Source organism: Oreochromis niloticus, linkage group LG11, assembly GCF_001858045.2.
Source record: "Oreochromis niloticus isolate F11D_XX linkage group LG11, O_niloticus_UMD_NMBU, whole genome shotgun sequence".
NCBI classification, from domain to species: domain Eukaryota; kingdom Metazoa; phylum Chordata; class Actinopteri; order Cichliformes; family Cichlidae; genus Oreochromis; species Oreochromis niloticus.
In genome coordinates this window covers 33,112,446-33,130,894 of record NC_031976.2, presented here as the reverse complement: position 1 = coordinate 33,130,894, position 18,449 = coordinate 33,112,446, and the positions used below count along the sequence as shown (strand labels likewise).

General features: G+C 40.6%; 1 protein-coding gene and 1 long non-coding RNA gene across 6 annotated transcripts in view; one reads left to right on the top strand and one right to left on the bottom strand.

Moving 5' to 3' along the window:
- LOC102081983 (uncharacterized) overlaps positions 1 to 10,673 on the top strand; it is a 58,351-nt gene extending 47,678 nt beyond the window's left edge. Inside the window, exons 2-3 of the long non-coding RNA XR_266577.3 lie at positions 8,789 to 8,828; positions 10,601 to 10,673. This is a non-coding gene — a long non-coding RNA (uncharacterized LOC102081983). The remainder of the gene's footprint in view (positions 1 to 8,788; positions 8,829 to 10,600) is intronic.
- The window catches only part of thsd7ab (thrombospondin, type I, domain containing 7Ab), a 189,115-nt gene that overhangs the window by 13,754 nt on the left and 156,912 nt on the right, over positions 1 to 18,449 (bottom strand). For all 5 annotated transcript variants that reach the window (XR_003222220.1, XR_003222219.1, XM_005455116.2 and 2 more), the window contains 4 exons: positions 17,555 to 17,700; positions 15,687 to 15,855; positions 4,542 to 4,715; positions 809 to 907 (listed from right to left, as the gene is read on the bottom strand). Coding sequence is in view for 3 of the 5 variants with exons in the window: in XM_005455116.2 (XP_005455173.1) it covers positions 809 to 907; positions 4,542 to 4,715; positions 15,687 to 15,855; positions 17,555 to 17,700 (588 nt within the window). In the remaining 2 variants the exon portion in view is untranslated. The remainder of the gene's footprint in view (positions 1 to 808; positions 908 to 4,541; positions 4,716 to 15,686; positions 15,856 to 17,554; positions 17,701 to 18,449) is intronic.

Sequence of the window (18,449 nt, the reverse complement as noted above, 5' to 3'; positions counted from 1 at the left end):
AAAAAAAGAGAAGCAATTGAACCTTCAGCAACTGCTGCAGACCTCCAGACTCAAAGTAGACCTATTATGATTTTTCCCCCACTCCATCCATATTTTTATTTTATACTAGAACATTTTTTCACATGACTGACACGTCATAATAATGCTTATTTCTCCCAGACAGGTCATAATAATGCTTATTTCTCCCATACCGCTTCAAAGAGCTTCAAAGCCATCTACTTGTCACTGCTACGCTGATGATACACAGATGTGCTTCTCTGTTGAGACTAACAACCTCAGCAGCCTCGTCTACCTCAGTGAATGATTTGATGCTCGTACTTATTCAAAACATACTAATATTTACTAATGTTTTCAGAATTCCTCCATCTCAGTGCTAGCATAACTGAGCTTGTTGAATGAGGTCAATCATGTGATCGGTCTGCTCATCAGAAATGTCAAATCTTCTGCTAAAACAAAACAAACCTTGGTATTATCTTTGACCATTTGAATTTTGCATTCGGTCTTGTTTCTTTCATCTTAAGCAAAAATCAAACCTTTAATGTTCTCATTTTAATCCCAAGGTGAGCACACTTTTGAGGTTGCAACTCTTAAACAGTCCTCCATCCATCAGGTCAGCTAAATCTGTGGGGTTTATTATGTTTTGACTTTTTTAAGTTATTATTTCTAAAACAAGCTGTCAGCTTTCTTCTGATTGTCTGCCCCTTTTAAAAAATGGGGTTCAAACAGCGGGTGGGGGTCATTGCTGCTGCGCTCACAGCAGCAACTGTGTGAAACAAATGTCTGGAGCAGCTTTTCTGAAGTTCCTTACCAGTGACATTGAGTCCATCTGAGCGCTGACACCAGATCAAAGGCCGGCTGGAATTTGGGCCAATGCTGCTGAACCATTTGTACTCGTAGCATTCACCTCCTGAAAGCAAAACACAAAAACAGTCAACAACTGGGAAGGCTGTACTGAGTCAGGCAGTGGTGACCATTAATCATATGAGAGACACCAGATTAATAAAGCAGCTGCTAAGTTGTGGTTGTATAATAGGCTGCTGACACATAATATGACCATGTCATCTCAAAAGGGTCCAGTTCAATGTTTTAATCTTCAGTAAGAGCTTTTGCTTAATGACTTTTTATCAGTGCTATTATGACTTTATCAATATCTCCATCAGTGCAGTAAATGACTGTATTTCCCTGCGGAGTCCTGTGTAACCAATCATCAGTCCAGCCAATTCAGCGAGAGTAAATGAACAATTCAACCTTGAACAAAAGACAGAGCTATTCTCCACAGACGTGGGTACAGTATCACTGCTCCCGTCAGTGGTACGCCTCTATCTGCCGCCATACGGGATGAATCCTCTGCGGCTGAGAGGACTTCACCTTTTATGTACTTTACTCTTCTCATTTCTCTCTTTCTTCCTTGCTCCGCTAGAGCTGAAGTCATTTTTCAAACGTGTTAAGTTATCATTGAATCACTCACTTCGGCTGGCACTTCCCACCATCTTTTATGAGCAGACTGGAGTTGTACTACCACAGAAACATTTCTCAGGAGAAGCGCAGAAGTTTTTTTTCATCCTTTTTTTTCTCCTTTTTTTCTGGAGGCAGAAATAATGTCAGTAGTACTCCCAGATATGAGAATATCTGTAAGAGCTGAGAAAGGCGATGGATGATTTTCAACCATATTAACTGGAAAAAAAAAAGAGTAATTATATTCAAGCTTTTTAAACTGACTGCATTTTCAATCACTTTTATATCAAACTGTGCCTATTGCACACATTCACTCTACAGTGGCTGCTAAGCCGCTAAGCGAGGTGCTGTCTGTACCTGCCAAAATCACGGCACTATGGTCACTAATAAGAGGGGAAGTTAATGTCATTCAGGTTTGCTGGGGTGCGCTTTCGGCTGCTCCCTTAATTCCCAGCAGGTCACTAAAGCAGATAGATCCACATACTTGATTTGGCACAGATTTACACCCTCCCACTTATTCAGGGTTGGCGACATCACTTGGAGTACCGTCTTGTGACATCCTGAAACTGGGTTTGTGGTCTCCTCCCACTCTTGAATCAGACTCTTTACTGTGCAGTGCAAATGTCTTAACCGCAAAACCACAGAGCCATCTTTCAAGCTTGCTGGTTGTGGACCGTATAAAATCTGGTAACACTTTTTAACAACCATTCATTTTTAATAAATGGATTTTTGTGTTCATAGAACTTTTTTTTACTTCTAATAATGAAACGATAGGCTCCAGCACCCCTCTGCTACCCTGAATTGGACAAGCAGAACAAAAAAATGGATGAATATTTTACACTAATTATTGCTAATGTTAGAATTTGTTACTTTGTTTTATCTTTAGTGATATAATTATAGCTTTGTAAATAACACATTTCATAATGAGATAACATTTCGTTGTGCAGGATTAACTTTGGCACATTTGAACCCAAATGTGACCTTTTCCCTTAATGTACCTAAACAGTTTTTGATGTACAAACTGAATCAATCAGCTGGTGGTGATAGACCTGTTTTGAAAGTACTTTTTGTTTTGAATCTCACAGGGTAGCACTGAAATAAAGTCTAACGTGTCTAAAAATGCTCGTAGGTGTCTTAAACCATTATGCACTCCATTTACTTACTGAGATTTTAATCTTTTAAACTTGTCCAAACTTAAATTTGTAATGAGGACTTTGTGGGATTTAACAAACATAAAAAATGTTTGTTTGGATGCTTAAGCAGAAAAATGTTGCAAATATGGATGTTTCTGCAAAAAAGCTGCAACGGCCACAAAATCTCTCATACACGTGTTCAATCAGGCAGCACAAAAAAAATCTATATCACCACAGTGTGCACAGTGAGCATCCAAGATTATTGTTGCCTATTTATCCATCCATAACTGCGTATCCAGCTAGGATCATGGTGAGCCGGAGTCTATCCCTGTGACTTTGGAAGAGGGTTGCACTCTGGACAGGTCGCTGGTCCATCACGGATACGGATACTTTCTATCTCTGGTACACCAAGAATACCAGAGATATAAAGCCAGGCATTGGCACTGCAGCCAATTTAGAATCACCTATTAAACTAACATGCCCAAAATGAACAAATGAAAAATTTTACCAGCTTAATGAGATGATGAATTCTTGAGCTACAGCCAAAAGTGAATTTTGCGAGATGAGAATGACCTTTGACGAGTGATCAATGAATCCACGGTGTGTGAAGAAATTCCTTCTAATAGTTTTTAACATAATGAACGTGTTGATGAGTCTCACATGTTTCTGGTTTCCTGGGGAATAAATGTTACTCCAATATCAACTCTGATTTTAACCTGGTTATAAATTCAGATTCAAGTTGCAAATTTCAAATTTAAATGCCTACAAATGGAGGGACTAGTGTTTCATTAAGGTTTTGCTTTTATGTCTCTGGAGCTGCTGAAAAGCAGCGAGCAGCTTCTTTCTTGTTTTTGTTCTTCAGATTATTATGATTATTGCATTGAAGTAAAACTGCTGGTCATTCTGTCATTCTGTGCATACTGAAGACACAACGCTCAGTAAGAATCACTATACTGTAAAACAGAATGACTTTAACTGCAGAACAACAGTGTTGTTTTTGTTTTTCTCAAGCCCGGAGCCTCACATCAAACCTTCCCGTCCCTCCATCCCCAGCCTCTCTTTCTCTATCACCGCCTTCTCCTTCCCTGCCTCCACTCTCCCTTCCTCCTCCGCCTCCACTAGTCTTGGCTGGGCCACTCCTCCCCCCCTTGCCTTGAGTGAAGCTGTGAAACCAGGTCATGCTAGCGAAGACTGCTGTGGGGCTGTGTACAGTAACGAGGGAGGTGAGGGGGAATTACAGTACACTGTGTGTTGAGTTTTGTCGTAGTGATTCACAACCTGCGCTGCATCTAATGGGTGATTAATGTAGCAGAGGGAGTCGCAGAGATCACTACTGTAAACGAGCATCTGGGTTTCAAACGTTTGAAAATCTGACTTGAGAAATCCCATCTGGGAGAGCGCCAATTGACCCGGCATAACGGGAAAGACAAACAGTAGCAGTTAGTGTCTTTTTCTTCTCGATTGTGTATCGGACATGATAGGGAAGCAGCCCACTGGTTAGCACTGATGCCTCCCAGGAAGGAAAATCTATGTGACTCCTGTGTCAGATTTCTCTTCCCCACAATGTCAGCATGTTGTTGTTCAGTAGGTTTCTTTTGGTGTTCCACTTTCCTCTGACAGTCCAAATTCAGAGAGATAGAAACCTAAACAGCCTGCGGGTATGACTCTGAAAGTGTCTTTCTGCGTTAACCCCCTGATGCACTGACGTGCTCTCCACTGCCTTCAACCTATCACACCCCGAGACTGACTTCAGTTTACCCTCACCGTAAATATTACGAATATGCGGATAAATAGAAGGAATAAATGCATCAAAGTTTGGAGCTGCTGGGCTGCAGCAAGCTAATTTGTATTCATAGAAAGTTCACTGTTCAAATAGACTTTGCTTCTGTTAATTTGTCAAACTTTCTGGCCAGGAGAGGTTGAAGCCGTCATGTTTTTCAAAGTGTTCTCCACCTGTGCAGGGCTGAGACTCCCACTCCTGGTCAGGACAGAGCTGCAGGTTTTCAGGCTCCTGGGCCAGCACGGCTCGTGAGCGGACCTGAACCGAGGCAAAGTCGACACCGGCCTCTTTGGCGCAGATGTTGACGCACGAGCTCCAGTCTGACCACTCCATCAGGTAGCATTCACCTGCAGCAGAGAACAGACAACACATGTTGTTTTCCTGTGACTGCTTCACTGTAAAAGAAATTCACCTTACACTTCATTTAATTAACAGATTATTAAAACAAGCAATGATTCATCAAAAATAAAAATAATTCCCACTTCCCTTAAAAAACAATTAACTTGTACTGCTTATGTTTTTATTCTCTGATGTACATTTTTGGCACATTTTAGAAAACAAACAAACAAACAAGCTTTCTTTGTCACATACACAATCATACAGAGTACAACATGTAGTGAAATGCTTGTGTCCGAGCTGCGGACAGGCTGCAGACGTAGCCGCGCCATTCCAGGGCTTGGTTTTAGCATGGGGGGGTCACGGGTCATGGGGCCAGGACCCTTACTGGATAGCGGGCAGGAATCAAACTTGCGACTCCCTCTCCAAAGGTGTGTAATCTTACCACTATCCAATGCAAACTACCAAACCACCAAAACACAACGAGTAATATCATCATTACATCATTCTTCATCTGTGAAAATAAATTCAGATAAAAATCTGTATTACAAGTTTACATTTATTTACTGCTGACCAGTCAAGTGGTAATTGGCATCCATGACATTTTAGGATATGTAATAAATAAAGGGAAGACTCTGGAGAGCTACCCGGGACTACCTTTACCATCTCAGTATCTAACCAAATGTAAATGATGTCACAGTCTATGACATCATTCGTTTTGGCAAGAAAAGTGTTTTTTGTGCTTTTTTGGGGGTGATCGTGGCTCAAGAGTTGGGAGTTCGTCTTGTAATCGGAAGGTTGCTGGTTCGAGCCCCGGCTCCAACAGTCTCGGTCGTTGTGTCCTTGGGCAAGACACTTCACCCGTTGCCTACTGGTGGTGGTCAGAGGGCCCGGTGGCGCCAGTGTCCAGCAGCCTCGCCTCTGTCAGTGCGCCCCAGGGCGGCTGTGGCTACAATGTAGCTTGCCGTTACCAGTGTGTGAATGGGTGGATGACTGAATGTGTAAAGCGCTTTGGGGTCCTTAGGGACCAAGTAAAGCGCTATACAAATACAGGCCATTTACCATTTTTATGATAAATTGAACTTTTCGCAACCACAAGAGGCGCCCCCTGCTGGTCATTAAAGGTAATGCTGGTTTAAGGGCCTCACTGGATGCACTTCTTTGATCTGGAAACCATCCCCATCTTTTATACACAGTCCAAAAAATTAAACCCTTGCAGAGAAACTACTTCCATCTGGCAGCTGATCTCTGTTATGTGGATTTTTTTAAAGTAACTGCCAAATGACCTGTGCAGTATTGCAAGTTATGACCTTGAGCCAAATCTCGAATTGTTTTTTTTTCCTGTAAGGCCATGTGCGGGATCACATCCTCAGGCAGGTGGCCCTTTTGGTATATTTTGAGTGAAGAGACTAAAAGGTTACTGTGTTTTTGCTATCTGGGCCCTCGACCTGCCTCAGGCTGAGGCGGACAGGATCAGTAATATCTCAAACTTCAGCTCCAGACTTCCATCCTCACTCCAGTGTTTTGTCTTTCATTAAATGTTTACTATTACTTTAGTTTTATCTTCTCTCTCTTATTTAACCTCAACTCATTTTGACTGTAAAAGCTATACAAAAATATCTGCATTGCAGCTTAAGTGTGGGTGTCTGCAGCAGGAATCTGATCTTTCTCTTTGGCAGCACGAAAGCGACGCTTTACCTGTTTATCTCTGGATGATCAGGGTGAGATGTGTGCTGCAGAGATGCATATAGAATATGTTTGTATATTTAAATATATCATATGGCAGTCAAGATGCTTTGAAGACTTTAGTGAGAAGGAAGGCACGGGTTTGAGATGCAGGGTGGCTTGGTTTTGATCATAGTTGACAACTGCAGCTTATCAAACAGTGGGGGGAAATAGAACGTGGGTCAAAGGTTGCAGTGCATGAAAGTGTGTGTATTTGTGACTGTGGAGATGCAACCTGCTTAGATTCCCATGCCAGTCTGGGTCTTGCGCAAGCAACTCCTTGAATTTCCTCCCAAATCACACTACAGTACCTCCCTGAGCAGAAAACAGGCTGTGCTTTTGATTGCTGTTTGATACTTCAGTGCTCCTGCAGTTTGGCAAAAGGGGCTGGACTGACTTGTTATCTAGGGCACCGTTTCTCAGTGTTTTCCATCTCAGGGACCAGCAGCCATCTGATGAGCTCTTATTTTCCCTCCCCAAACGGAAAAAAAAAATCCTACTAGCGAGAAACACACACCACACTTGGAGTATAAAATTAATTCAAACGGAGGTACTTTAAAATTAGTCGTGGGTTGAAACAAGGACTGCATGTTTCTTCTACTGTATTGTAGAGATATTGAATGATGAACGATCGACGATGAGCCAAAATAGACACATAGCACTTTGGAAATGAACTCCACATTTGTATTTTGTCTCTTGGCAGACACGGGGAACAATAATCCCCCCTTCAGGGACTGCTGACACTGAAAATAACAGATTTATGTTTAAGCTGCAACATGTGAGAATACTCTCCTGTTATCTGGCTCAATTGTAAATTGGGGCTTCAGTTTCTCATCTCTTCTTATTGAAATGTTGTAGATTTGCCCTATTTAGCCAAAAGAAATGCTCCCGTTCACTTCTGTGTGCAGCACAATATGAAGACTGCAGCTTCGCAAAATGAAGAGCACTGCTGTGGACGTGGGAGGGACAGTAAACTGTTGAACCTGCAGACCTGATGGACAGATGGAGTCCAGCAGCTGCTGGGCAGAGCACACCTGTCTGCTATGCTCCACATTGCAAAGCTACATCAAACCCAGCATCTGACAAGCCTCCATCACCAAACCTGAAAACAACTCATCAGACCCAAGCTTTTGAAGTGATAATCCCATCTGTGAGATTTTTTTTCTTACAGTGAGGGGTGACATCTTTGGCCCTAAGCTGACATTCTGCTGTTTTTGCGCTGCAGTGCCGAGACATCAGCTGTCAGTCAAAGAGTGGTCAACAGGCTCCTGTGAAGGCTTTTCTCCTCAGAGGTCAAAATATCCAGCAACACGCGCTTTATATAGAACAGTTTTATTGCTCGACAAATGTGTTTCAGCTCGTAACCTTCACAAAAATATTACAGAAAACTATTTAAAAGGTAGAAAAACTATAATAAACTCACCCTGTTTATTTTTTTTATTGGTATAAGAATTGTTTTTTGTTTTTTTTTTAACTGTAATGAAAATGTAGAGACAGATTTGGTTACATCTCAGTCCTCATGTTCAAATTAGAAACAATAACCATGTGACTAGACAGGATTAGCATTTCATCTGAGTTGGTGCTTTTTTTCCATTTGTGCCTCCTCATCTCCTCCATCCTCTTGCCCTGACCTGGAAATCTATCTCAGTCTCAGTGAGACGACTGAGGAGACAGGGGGCTTGCTGGAGGAGCTATAACCAGGTGTTTTTTTTCTTTTGTTGGTGTGCTTTTATCTGTGACGCATGAAATAGAAGTGCCACAAAACTGAAATGTGCAAATCATGTCAAGGGGAGTTCCTCGTTTATTTAAGATGATGAGCGGTGCGATCAAACTTTCTAACCTTCACTTCTTTGTGTAAATGTAATAAATAGTAGCACTAAATTTAAGTTTTCGTGACATTGCTATGCTGGTGTGGCTGCTGACATCATAAATTACAGCAGAAGCACAAAAGGCAGCCGAAGCAGCCGGCTCACACATTACATTTACTTGCCGTTGCTTTAAAATGCAAAGAGAGAAATCGAGGACGTACAAATAGCTGTACTCGAAATATTACACTTTTATTTATGGTGCAATAAATAAGCACAGCTTGTGCCCTGCAGTGTGTGAGCTGTTGATTTTTTTCCCCCTATTGTTCTCAACCCAGCACCTTCCCTTTGTTGTTGTGGTTTTGTCTGCATTTTTCTAGTTTCTGTAGTAGAAAAAATACCTCTTCAGACTTTTATTTAGTCCTTGCACCTTGGAAGTAAATGAAGTTTTGCCAACTATTTGTCTGTTGTCTTATACTTTGTTTTGATGACTCCTTTTGTAGACAAATGGTTACTGCTGCTTATGTTAAATACCCACTTCTATTTATTTCCAGGAAAAGCGCTTCTAGTGCAGCAGGAAAGGACCCACCACCGGTGAGGCCTGGGATACCCAATCTTGGCTTTTAAAAACAACACTCTGTTGTTTATGAGCTGTATACACCCTAAAGCTGTGTTCTCAGACTGCTCGCAAGGATATTAGGCGGCCCATGTGTTTGAATTTATCAGTTTATTTCCATACTGCAAAAATTAGATCACATATTTGGGACAAATTTTTGTTTCCTAACATAGCAAAATGTGTACGAGATTGGATTTATTGCTTATTATTAATGTAACCATTAACACCAACACACCTAAATGTTAATAAAGGTTGACCTCTATTAAGAAACGTGGGCAACTTTTCCCTTTTATGGATAGTTTATTGTGACAAGTGTGTCACATCAGCAAAGCTCCTAGTTTATGGGTGTTTAAGCCCAAGTGATATAATTCTTTAAACATGCAGAGCGGTGTATAAGTTATAAAGGAGAGGGAAGGGAAAGCAAGCTACTCGACTTCAAAATACCCAGTGTGTCTTTTCTGTGCTCTATCAGAACAACTTTGCCACTGGACCTAATTTAAATCAAATTTAAACAAAGTGATTTTAAATTAACCAGTACTGTACACATACAGTAAGAATAAACAAAATTCTCCCTCAGTTTTTGATTGCTGCTAAGCTCTACGACTTCTGCAGATATTTCATTTTAAAAGCCATCCAAGAGAGGAAATGGCAGACCGTGCCCTTTCAGCAGCTGGGAAACATTTATCAGCAACATCTGTCCAAAAAGTACTAAAGTTCATTGACAGTCACAGTGAACAAAAAAGGGCAAAATGCATCAGACTATAAATACTTAATGAGTGTTTTATGATATAAATAAAAATGTCAGTGTGATAGGGCATGGCTGTATTGTAGTGTTACAAGGAAACATTTAAAAGCTGAGCTCTACATTAACAGCAACAATCATCAACCATTAAATAAAATGATCAAATCAACTGGAAAATATACTAAATATATTTACATTCACTGGCCACTTTGTTAGGTACACCTGTTCAACTGCTCATTAACAAAAATGCTTAATCTACTAGTCATATGGCAGAAACTCAATGCATTTGGGCTTGTAGATGTGGCTAAGACGACCTGTTGAAGTTCAAACTGAACATCAATTTGAACTTCATTTAAGTGACTTTGAATGTGGTATGGTGTATCTGAGAAACTGTTGATCTGCTGGGGTTTTGCTGCACAACCATCTATAGACCAGAAAATGGTCTGAAAAAGATAAACTAACTAGCCAGCTTCAGGTCTCTGGGTGTAAATGCCTTGTTCATATCAGGGGTAAAGACCAGACTAAACACATAGAAGGGCGACAGTAACACTTGTCAAAACCAAGTTATGAAGAAGAACATCTCTGGACAAACAACACGTCAAAGCTTGAAGCAGGTCAGCTACAGCAGGAGAGAGTTGTTGTTAACCATGTCCATCCCTTTATGAAAGATAATGTGCAATGTTACAAAGGGCACTGTACTCTGCAGCAACTGTGTGATGCTTGTCGAATATATGTCATAAAGAATTAAGGCAGCTCTAAAGGCAAAAGGGAGCAGAACCCAGGTCTCACGAGGTGTACCCAATGAAGTGGCCGGTAAGTATATATTCCCAGTTCCTTCTTCAGCTAAAGAAAATAAAGTATTATAACTATGAAAAACCATTGTTTTGTCACTTTAATTAGGCAAACACAGCAGAAAAATCAATTTTAATGACTATGCTATGGATTGTGACTTTAAAGCTGGGTGGGCTGAGTCTGAAGAAGGATTGTTTTTCTTTTTTTTTTTTAAAGGTGGTTAAATCACACCCCGACTGCCGGACTCTGTGCACTAACCAGACGGGAATAAAACATTCAAGGTCCTATGGTAATTATACAAAACCTTGCATCTGTGTATAGTTTAACATTTCACAGGTTTTGCTTTGTATGGCCATATATCACATAAATCACAACAGATGTCCAGCACAGCATAAAGACTGTGCAGAGACCTAATCAGTCACCGAAATTAAACAAGTCATCCTGTGCGGGTCGACTGTGGGCTGACACTGCCAGATTTGTGGGGTTGTTACTTGCTGGGGCTACCCATGCTGAAAATGCGTGTGCACATGGCACACTAACGAGCGTAGTGTGTAAGCATCCTCCAAAGCTTCAGAGCCTCACAAGCCTCGGTCTTATTTTTGGTACACTTGGTCTTGCTCTGCTTGATAACTATTATGTTAGGTATGGCTGTTGCAATATCACATTTTCATTACATAATTATCATGGCCAAAAACATTTAACAATGACTATAAATACAGCTAAATCTTTGGCACAGTATCAGACAAAATAAAGGCTTAACTCTCTTCCTATGCGGTGGTTACAACTTGCATATGAAGTGATAGTAAACGCCAATACAACAGAGTGAACATACTTTAATTCACTATTACCAATAAAACCAGCATGGACAAATGCCCACTGAATGATGCATTACACAATTTGCACACCTAAAACAAAGCACCAAACTGCAGTGACTTAAACAGACCATCCACAAACTGCAGATTGTAAACTGCAAACTGTGAGTCAAAGCACACATAGTAGTGCATTTTAACCAAAGACTGTATAGAAAAGATGGAACCACTGGTTTTTCTGCCCAAATGTTAACAATTTTGACCTCTGCATTGTTGGTGTTTTGGAGTCAAAAGTAACCATATTTGGATGAGGTGATGTTTTAAGTTATCAGCTGACAAGGAAGCAAGCTTGGTGACCTGCATCCAAAAAAATGTGTGTGTACGACACAGAGACAGCAATGCCTGCTCATTAGCACTACGTAACAGCCTTAAAAGTACTTTAATTTCACCCGCCACCTTTGACAGGATGTACCACACAGAATTCATTTTATGTGTCGCACGGATCAGCTACTGCTGCTTGTTTCTGTGTGTGCCTATAAATCAAAGAGGCGACAGCCCTAACTTTAACTTTTAGAAGGGTGAGTTATAAAAATAATTCCCCTACATGGTTTTAGGAAGGCTGCAGAGGCCAAAAAACAATTCTTTGGCCAGGCTCTAAATATACTTTTATACACTGTAAAAGTGGGCTCTTTAAAATGGAAGTCTATGAGTGCTGATTTGCTTTTGGCGCTATTCTAAAGTGGCCACTCCAGGAATTTATTTACACTCCTGATGTAAATACTAGAAAGAAAGAGGACCCTCGTAAACAGGAAAGTGAGTCTAACTATGGCCGTCCCAGCATCGGATTGTTTATGATATTATCAGACGAGAGATACATTTTTCATGTTAAAATAAAGTGATTATGAATACAGGTATAAACACAAAAGCCAAATCTACATTTTCGATGGTAAATATTACACAAGGCTTCAAAATCCTGAACAACGCACGCAAATGAGCACAACACATGAGTGTGGTCTAATGTTTATAAGCTAAACTGTAAGCCATCTTTGAAAACAGCTGTGATCAGCAAAGCTTTGGACTCTTTCACATGCTCGAGTTACATTGGAAGGATTTAGTGGGGTTTGTCAGTTTGAATTCTTTCCAGAACTAAAACCTTGACAGAATAAGGAGTAAGAATAAACAGTACTGCACTTTGTACTCTTTGCCGTGTACATCTAATTAGCTTACGGCCTTAAATAGGAGCCACTTGTCACTTCCAAATCATTATTCAGCTAAGTCCATTGTGAGATCAGAGGTTATATTAAAAAAAGGCCTGTTGGTCCTGGATGCAATCGAGGTCATGGTATGATTAGTTCCTCTCTCCTGCTCTTTATTGGATTTGGCTAAGTTTACAGCTCCAACCAACATAATCAGGGATAACAATACACTTGGCAAACTCATTTATTTGTCATCATCCCAGAGTGCTGCCTTGAAGTAATCAGGGTGTCTACAGGTATAAGCAAGCAATGTAAGACTTTTTAATGCCACTTTAAATGAAATTTAAGGCCAAAAGGGCAGTTCGATCGTCAAGCGTTTCCAGGCACCCGCTTTAACCACCAAGAGTAATTGCGGATTTCCAGCTATTTCCCGTTAAACTTGATCTTTCCATTTTTGTAGGCTAATGAACAGGCTGGCTAAGAAGGCATTCGTCTTTATCAAGAGGATGCTTTTTGCCTCAGATCTGTTCTCTCACAATGCCCCGCCCTGTATCTAGTGTGTATTTAAGGCCACTTTTGTCAGTTGGAGCAGGAGATTTCAGCCCACTTGTGAAGCTCGTGTTGCCCTTAATGCCTCAATAAAGGCCTTATTTGTTTCTCTCTTTTTACTCATGGGTTGAATTTTCCTGACCTTTTATTGTCTGGACTTATTTAACAATTTTAAACGCCGTACATAAATCAATTGAGACGCACCATTTTAGCTGGCTCATGCCTCTGCTGCTGCACCACGTTTCACCCAAGCCTTTCTTACAATCAAAACACAAATACATCTTCAATCTATTCTCCTCTTAATCAGCATCTCCATTCATATGTGAGGTGAATAAATGAATAAAATCTACACGTCTCTGTACAGCAGATTGTTATTCAGTACAGTCGTATCTTGGCTTGCCATCTTGTCTTTTTATTTCAAGCCCTCAGGATTTTTTGTTATCTCGCCCACACAGATTATTGATTGCACCTTTTTTACTATTATTTTATCTCTCTCACTGTATGTGTGAGTGTGTTCGAATCATTTTGCTTCTAGGTTTCTTTGCTGTACAAATGGAATCAATTGAATTGTAGGGGTCACAGCTTTCATTTAGATTCTCCTCTCCGTCTATTTCACTGGAAGAGCACGTGGTCCAAATATTTTGTGCGTTCCACATGAAACAGTTCCTGACGGCTGTGCCTCTGGCTTGGCCGGACACTTCAACATACTAGCAGGGCTTTGCTCTGGGGAGGACTGTGAGCGATCGCCCTTTGACTGTTGCTCTAACGATAACCTCAGCGTGTTTTACTCTCCTCGTGTGCTGCGAGAGCTGAAAAGAAGCAGCTGTGACTTACAGCTGGAGATAGACACCTTGTGAAATTGGAGAAAATGATAGAAACTAGGAAAAAAATCGAAAACCCACACATATGCAGAGTATAGCTGTCATGATTTGAAAAAGCAGAGAAGACAAGATTGCTCTCTAAGCTGATACAGGCGATGAAATAGAGAACCCAAAAGTAAATGAAACTCCCATAAAAAAAGCACAGTTAGACAAAGCTTTGGTCATAATGTAGTCCATTTATTCTGCCTTGAGCTATGCCGCTGCTTCTCATTTTAGAGGTCATGATAGATAGTGAGCTCTGTTAGAGTTTCGAGGTAATGCTGAGACCAAACCCACACACAAAAGACCAACTTTCAGCACCTCAAATAACAACTGCCAAACCCATTTAGGCATCTCAATTCACTTGGCTTTTAAATGTTACAACAAAGCCTGTTTTTAATGTGTATTTAAGTACTCATAATGGCTTCCCTGTAGTATACATCAGACTGCTGAGAAGTGTCGACTGTGCTGCGCATGGAGAGTGACTTGTTGAAGCTGAGAGCAGTGACACAAAACAGTTTCGGGGTCTGTGTCCACATGTGCCGCTTTTAAACACTCTGTGCACTGCCATCTTACAAAAACAGCTCCTCTACCATTATTTAAAATGCTGATGTCAAAATTCCCGCCCCTTCTTGACTCTGATTGGTTTGTGAGGAAGAAGTGACATTACGTAAATTCTAAAAGTTGAACGCTGAGGGTGTTTTTACACTCAGAGCTATGAGCATTGATCACATTGAGCTTCATAGAATTTGCATAGAAAACTGCTCTGTGGATTAAAGCCTTAAATCACTGCTTTAATAGACAGATAATGAAGACAGATAATTAGTAAACACTAGTCTCAAACACCTTCTACAGATATGATGATGTATGAGCATGTATTTACCTGAACGCTAGATTAACTGACACATCTGTATCAGCATCTTCAGCGAATGACAACTGATCCAAGTACTCAAGTGATGTTGATGTTAACAGCTAATGCTATTTCTAACTCTGTCTCCTGCAAGCAGCATCTGGGGTTGAAGAACTGAAAACTGCAGCTCCTCTGGTGGCCACTTGAGGCTGACGCGAAAAGTGTCAGTCCCCATAGGCTCCTATGTCAAAATGCCCAATTTCACAGATATGAAATTAACATGTTCACAGCATTGCACACCCCTTCATAACAACTGTACAGTTACAGTTTGGTCTCTAACTGACAGATGTTTTATTGCTGTCTGCTCGGTCTCACAGCTGACTAATTCCAGTCATTGAACTGGACCTCCTGTTTGCGGTGTTAGTACTTTTGGGAGTTATTTTAATGAAACTATCTGAAAAATATTGCAGATTGCTGTGTAGTATAGCCCTTCCAAGAATTTGTGCTCCATTTCTGGTTAGTGAAATTGCAGTTTTATTACTCGGTTATCACTAATTAGCACTGATAACCCTCTGGTTTAAAGTTGATTACTCCTGGATCCAAAAGAACAACCTAGCAACAATCTAAATGCTAATAAAAAACAAATCCAAAAATCAAGGGGCTCTTTTACATAAAGTCTATAGACTCCTCGTGGGTACTTCATGCCTGATCAGTTTTACTGACAGAGACTGAGGTTAACAGTATCCAGCATATTGCTGCCATAGCTTCCTATTACTTGTGTGGCAAAAAGCTGATTTGGAGGAACTATTTCATTCGCAGAATATTAAAGAAAATTAAATTAAAAGTAAAGTAAGAGTAAAGTCATAATTGATTCATTTTAACCGTTTGTTTTTTTCACTAGAGAACTTTTTTTTTTAATAACAGTGGACTGGGCATCTAATTGCTTCTATTCAGTGTTTGGACACGACTTTCCAAGGTTGCTCATGCAGCCCAAACAACAAATAATTACCACTGAAACCTTGAAGTCAGCATTATTACCTGGACATGGGAGGATACAGCTCTCTTTCAGTCTGATCTGCTTGTCTCCGTCGACAGCCACCTCCAGGCTGCTGCACAGCTCCTCGTCCACCAGGCTGCCCTCATCATCGCCATCCGACACGAAGCAGGACAGGTTCCTGAAGCGCATGCCGTGTCCACAAACCACATTCTGACAGGACATAAACACCATAGAAGAAGACAGACGGTGATGAGTTAACACAGTGAGGGAAGGGGGTGTCACACAAACCTGCAGCAATCTGATAGCAGTTTAAAAATCCTAGTAGATTAAACTTCTGCCATTTGAATTGACAAACTAAAGTCAAACAAATGTACCAAAAGTGTTTATGCATCTCAGACATTTTAAGACAAGAGAAAAAAGCATCACTGAGCTGAGCTGTAGGATGAAAAGCTGCAGGCATTAAGCTGCACACTTCCAGCTTCTCAGCAAGGCAGCATACCTGACCTGGAAACGTATTGTTGCTTAGAACAGAATATGTTCTATATATTTGCACTGTGTACAGCGGTTTGTATTTTTACAGAAACAAAAGAGAGCACAAATACAAACATGGATTAGTTAAACCTCTACTTTTTAAGCTGTCATTCGTCCGGAAATTGTGTGAACTGTAACAAATGATTAAAGGGGACCATTTTCCACACTCGGATACAGGCAGAAAATTAAGGTCAGGGTTAGCATCTCATGCAGGACTGCACATGTAGACCACTTGTTAAAGTGCCCTTGTGGATTTTATTATGTGGGTAAGACTGGTAGGGAGTTGAAAACACAAAAGCAGTATTGGAAATAACCTTCTATTGGCAGGCAGGCAGTACAGAGTGTCTGCTCCTTGTTTTGAAGTTATTGGGACACCCTAGAGTGGAAGGGATGGAGAAAAGAAACTTCTCTAAAGGGAGGCCTTGAAGATATATCATTTGCAAACAGAATATCCTGGTGGATTAAATGAAGAATTGTTATTGTCTTTTGTTTTATGAGTAGAGATATGGATCTATTAAAATGTATTTCAAAACTATAAGGAAGATAAGCTGACCCATATATTTTCAGTCTCTTTCCTGTGTGGGAGTTAAATTGTCCTTTATATTTTTTTCATGAAAGAACAAAATATCTCACAGGATCATCTTATCTGATACATTTTCTGCTAATATTTGCATTTGCTTAGTCAGGTAATATCATTTGGGAGTCTACCACAGGCTGGGTCCTGATTGGAGTTTGATAAGAGGTTACCACCCACAGGATGGTTTGCCTTTTTTTGAAGTGAATGCAGAGTGCATTTAATAAAATGGCGACTGTCTCTGCCTCTCACTCTGACGCAGCCGAGGATGGCAGAGGTTATAAACACTTCCTTTTTGATCAAGTTAAGTGAGGGGCAGCAAAGGATGTTAGTAACAGATGACATTACCTGTCTCCGTGTGTCCCCATAAAACCACATTTACTCTTGAAAAGTTTTGCTTTATGTCATAAAGTATTGCACTGGATGCTTTTAATAATCTGACCTGGTGCCACACGATGCAAATTTCAGTGTACAGGCTGCCAAATTTCTTGGCAAAGGTATTGGTTTACAGTAATGCATCAGCATTAAAGATGCATTAGATTGATTTTTTATACTGTCCATCTCTCAAAATAACCCTATGAGTGGGGAAATGATGAGCTTGTTCATCAATACTAAAGACTCCATTATTTTTTATCAGGTTCTTAGACTTCACCCTCCTAAAATCCACCTTCTGGCTCCAACTGTTTTAGAGTATTGATCTCAGCTGAGCCCGAGCTCCATTTCTTGTAGCTGACAGAGGTCGATACAATTATTAATGTTTAATGTACCTGGATTATGGTATAACTTTTATATGTATTGACATACCTCTACCCGACACTCAGACCAGGGGCTGTACTGCCAGCGGTAGCAGGGTCGGACAGGACAGGGTTTCCACTGCTCCATCTGAGAAGGGCACGGTCGGCCGTCGCCCTGAGATGCCTGAACCACCGACCGCTGTCGCCACATCTTACCTGGAGTGTAAAAAAAAAAAAAGGTTATATTTATCTCTGGTTTTCTGTGGATCTCTCATTAGGCTTTTATATAAGCAGGATTTTGTTACTTGTTTGTCTAGTGCAAATAGGTTAGTGTCGCTCTTGAACCTTTATAAATCCCAGAACGGTCTTTATTGAGTGAATGTCTGTCTTTTCGTTTCTTTCATTTTTTCCGAGAGCATCTCCACACCCATAAGCACGTTCAATTCATGATTTTTTTTAGACTTTCTCCACTTCAAAATGTGTTCCCTACTGTGAAACAAAACAAGATTATCATTGTTATCCTGAATGGAAAATGAAACCCCTATGGCATACAGCGCAGTTTTTCCTTCTAAAGATGTCCAAGTAATGAGCTTAAATCACCAGGAGTAATGATATTGTTCCAGCCATTTGGCGTTAATGTTGTGCGCTGATGTTATGCAGAGTTTTGCAGACCATCGTCTAAATGTTGCAGCTGTGTACTGTCACCAGGGGGCGGTGTCAAAATTATATGGAACCACCTTTAATGTGGGTTACTCTTGCTTGTGTGAAAAATATCCACTCTTGATTTTTGGAAGACTTGACAAAGTCAGTGCATTAGCATAATCTTCTCAAAGAGACCAAAAACATTTGAACTCTGACACAATTTCATACTTTCTAAATCTTTTTTTTAGTAACTGTATAACCTGGTAGAAGTGTATAAACTGCTGTCACATTCTCCTGTTTCTCTGAGCAGCCCAGGGCCTACT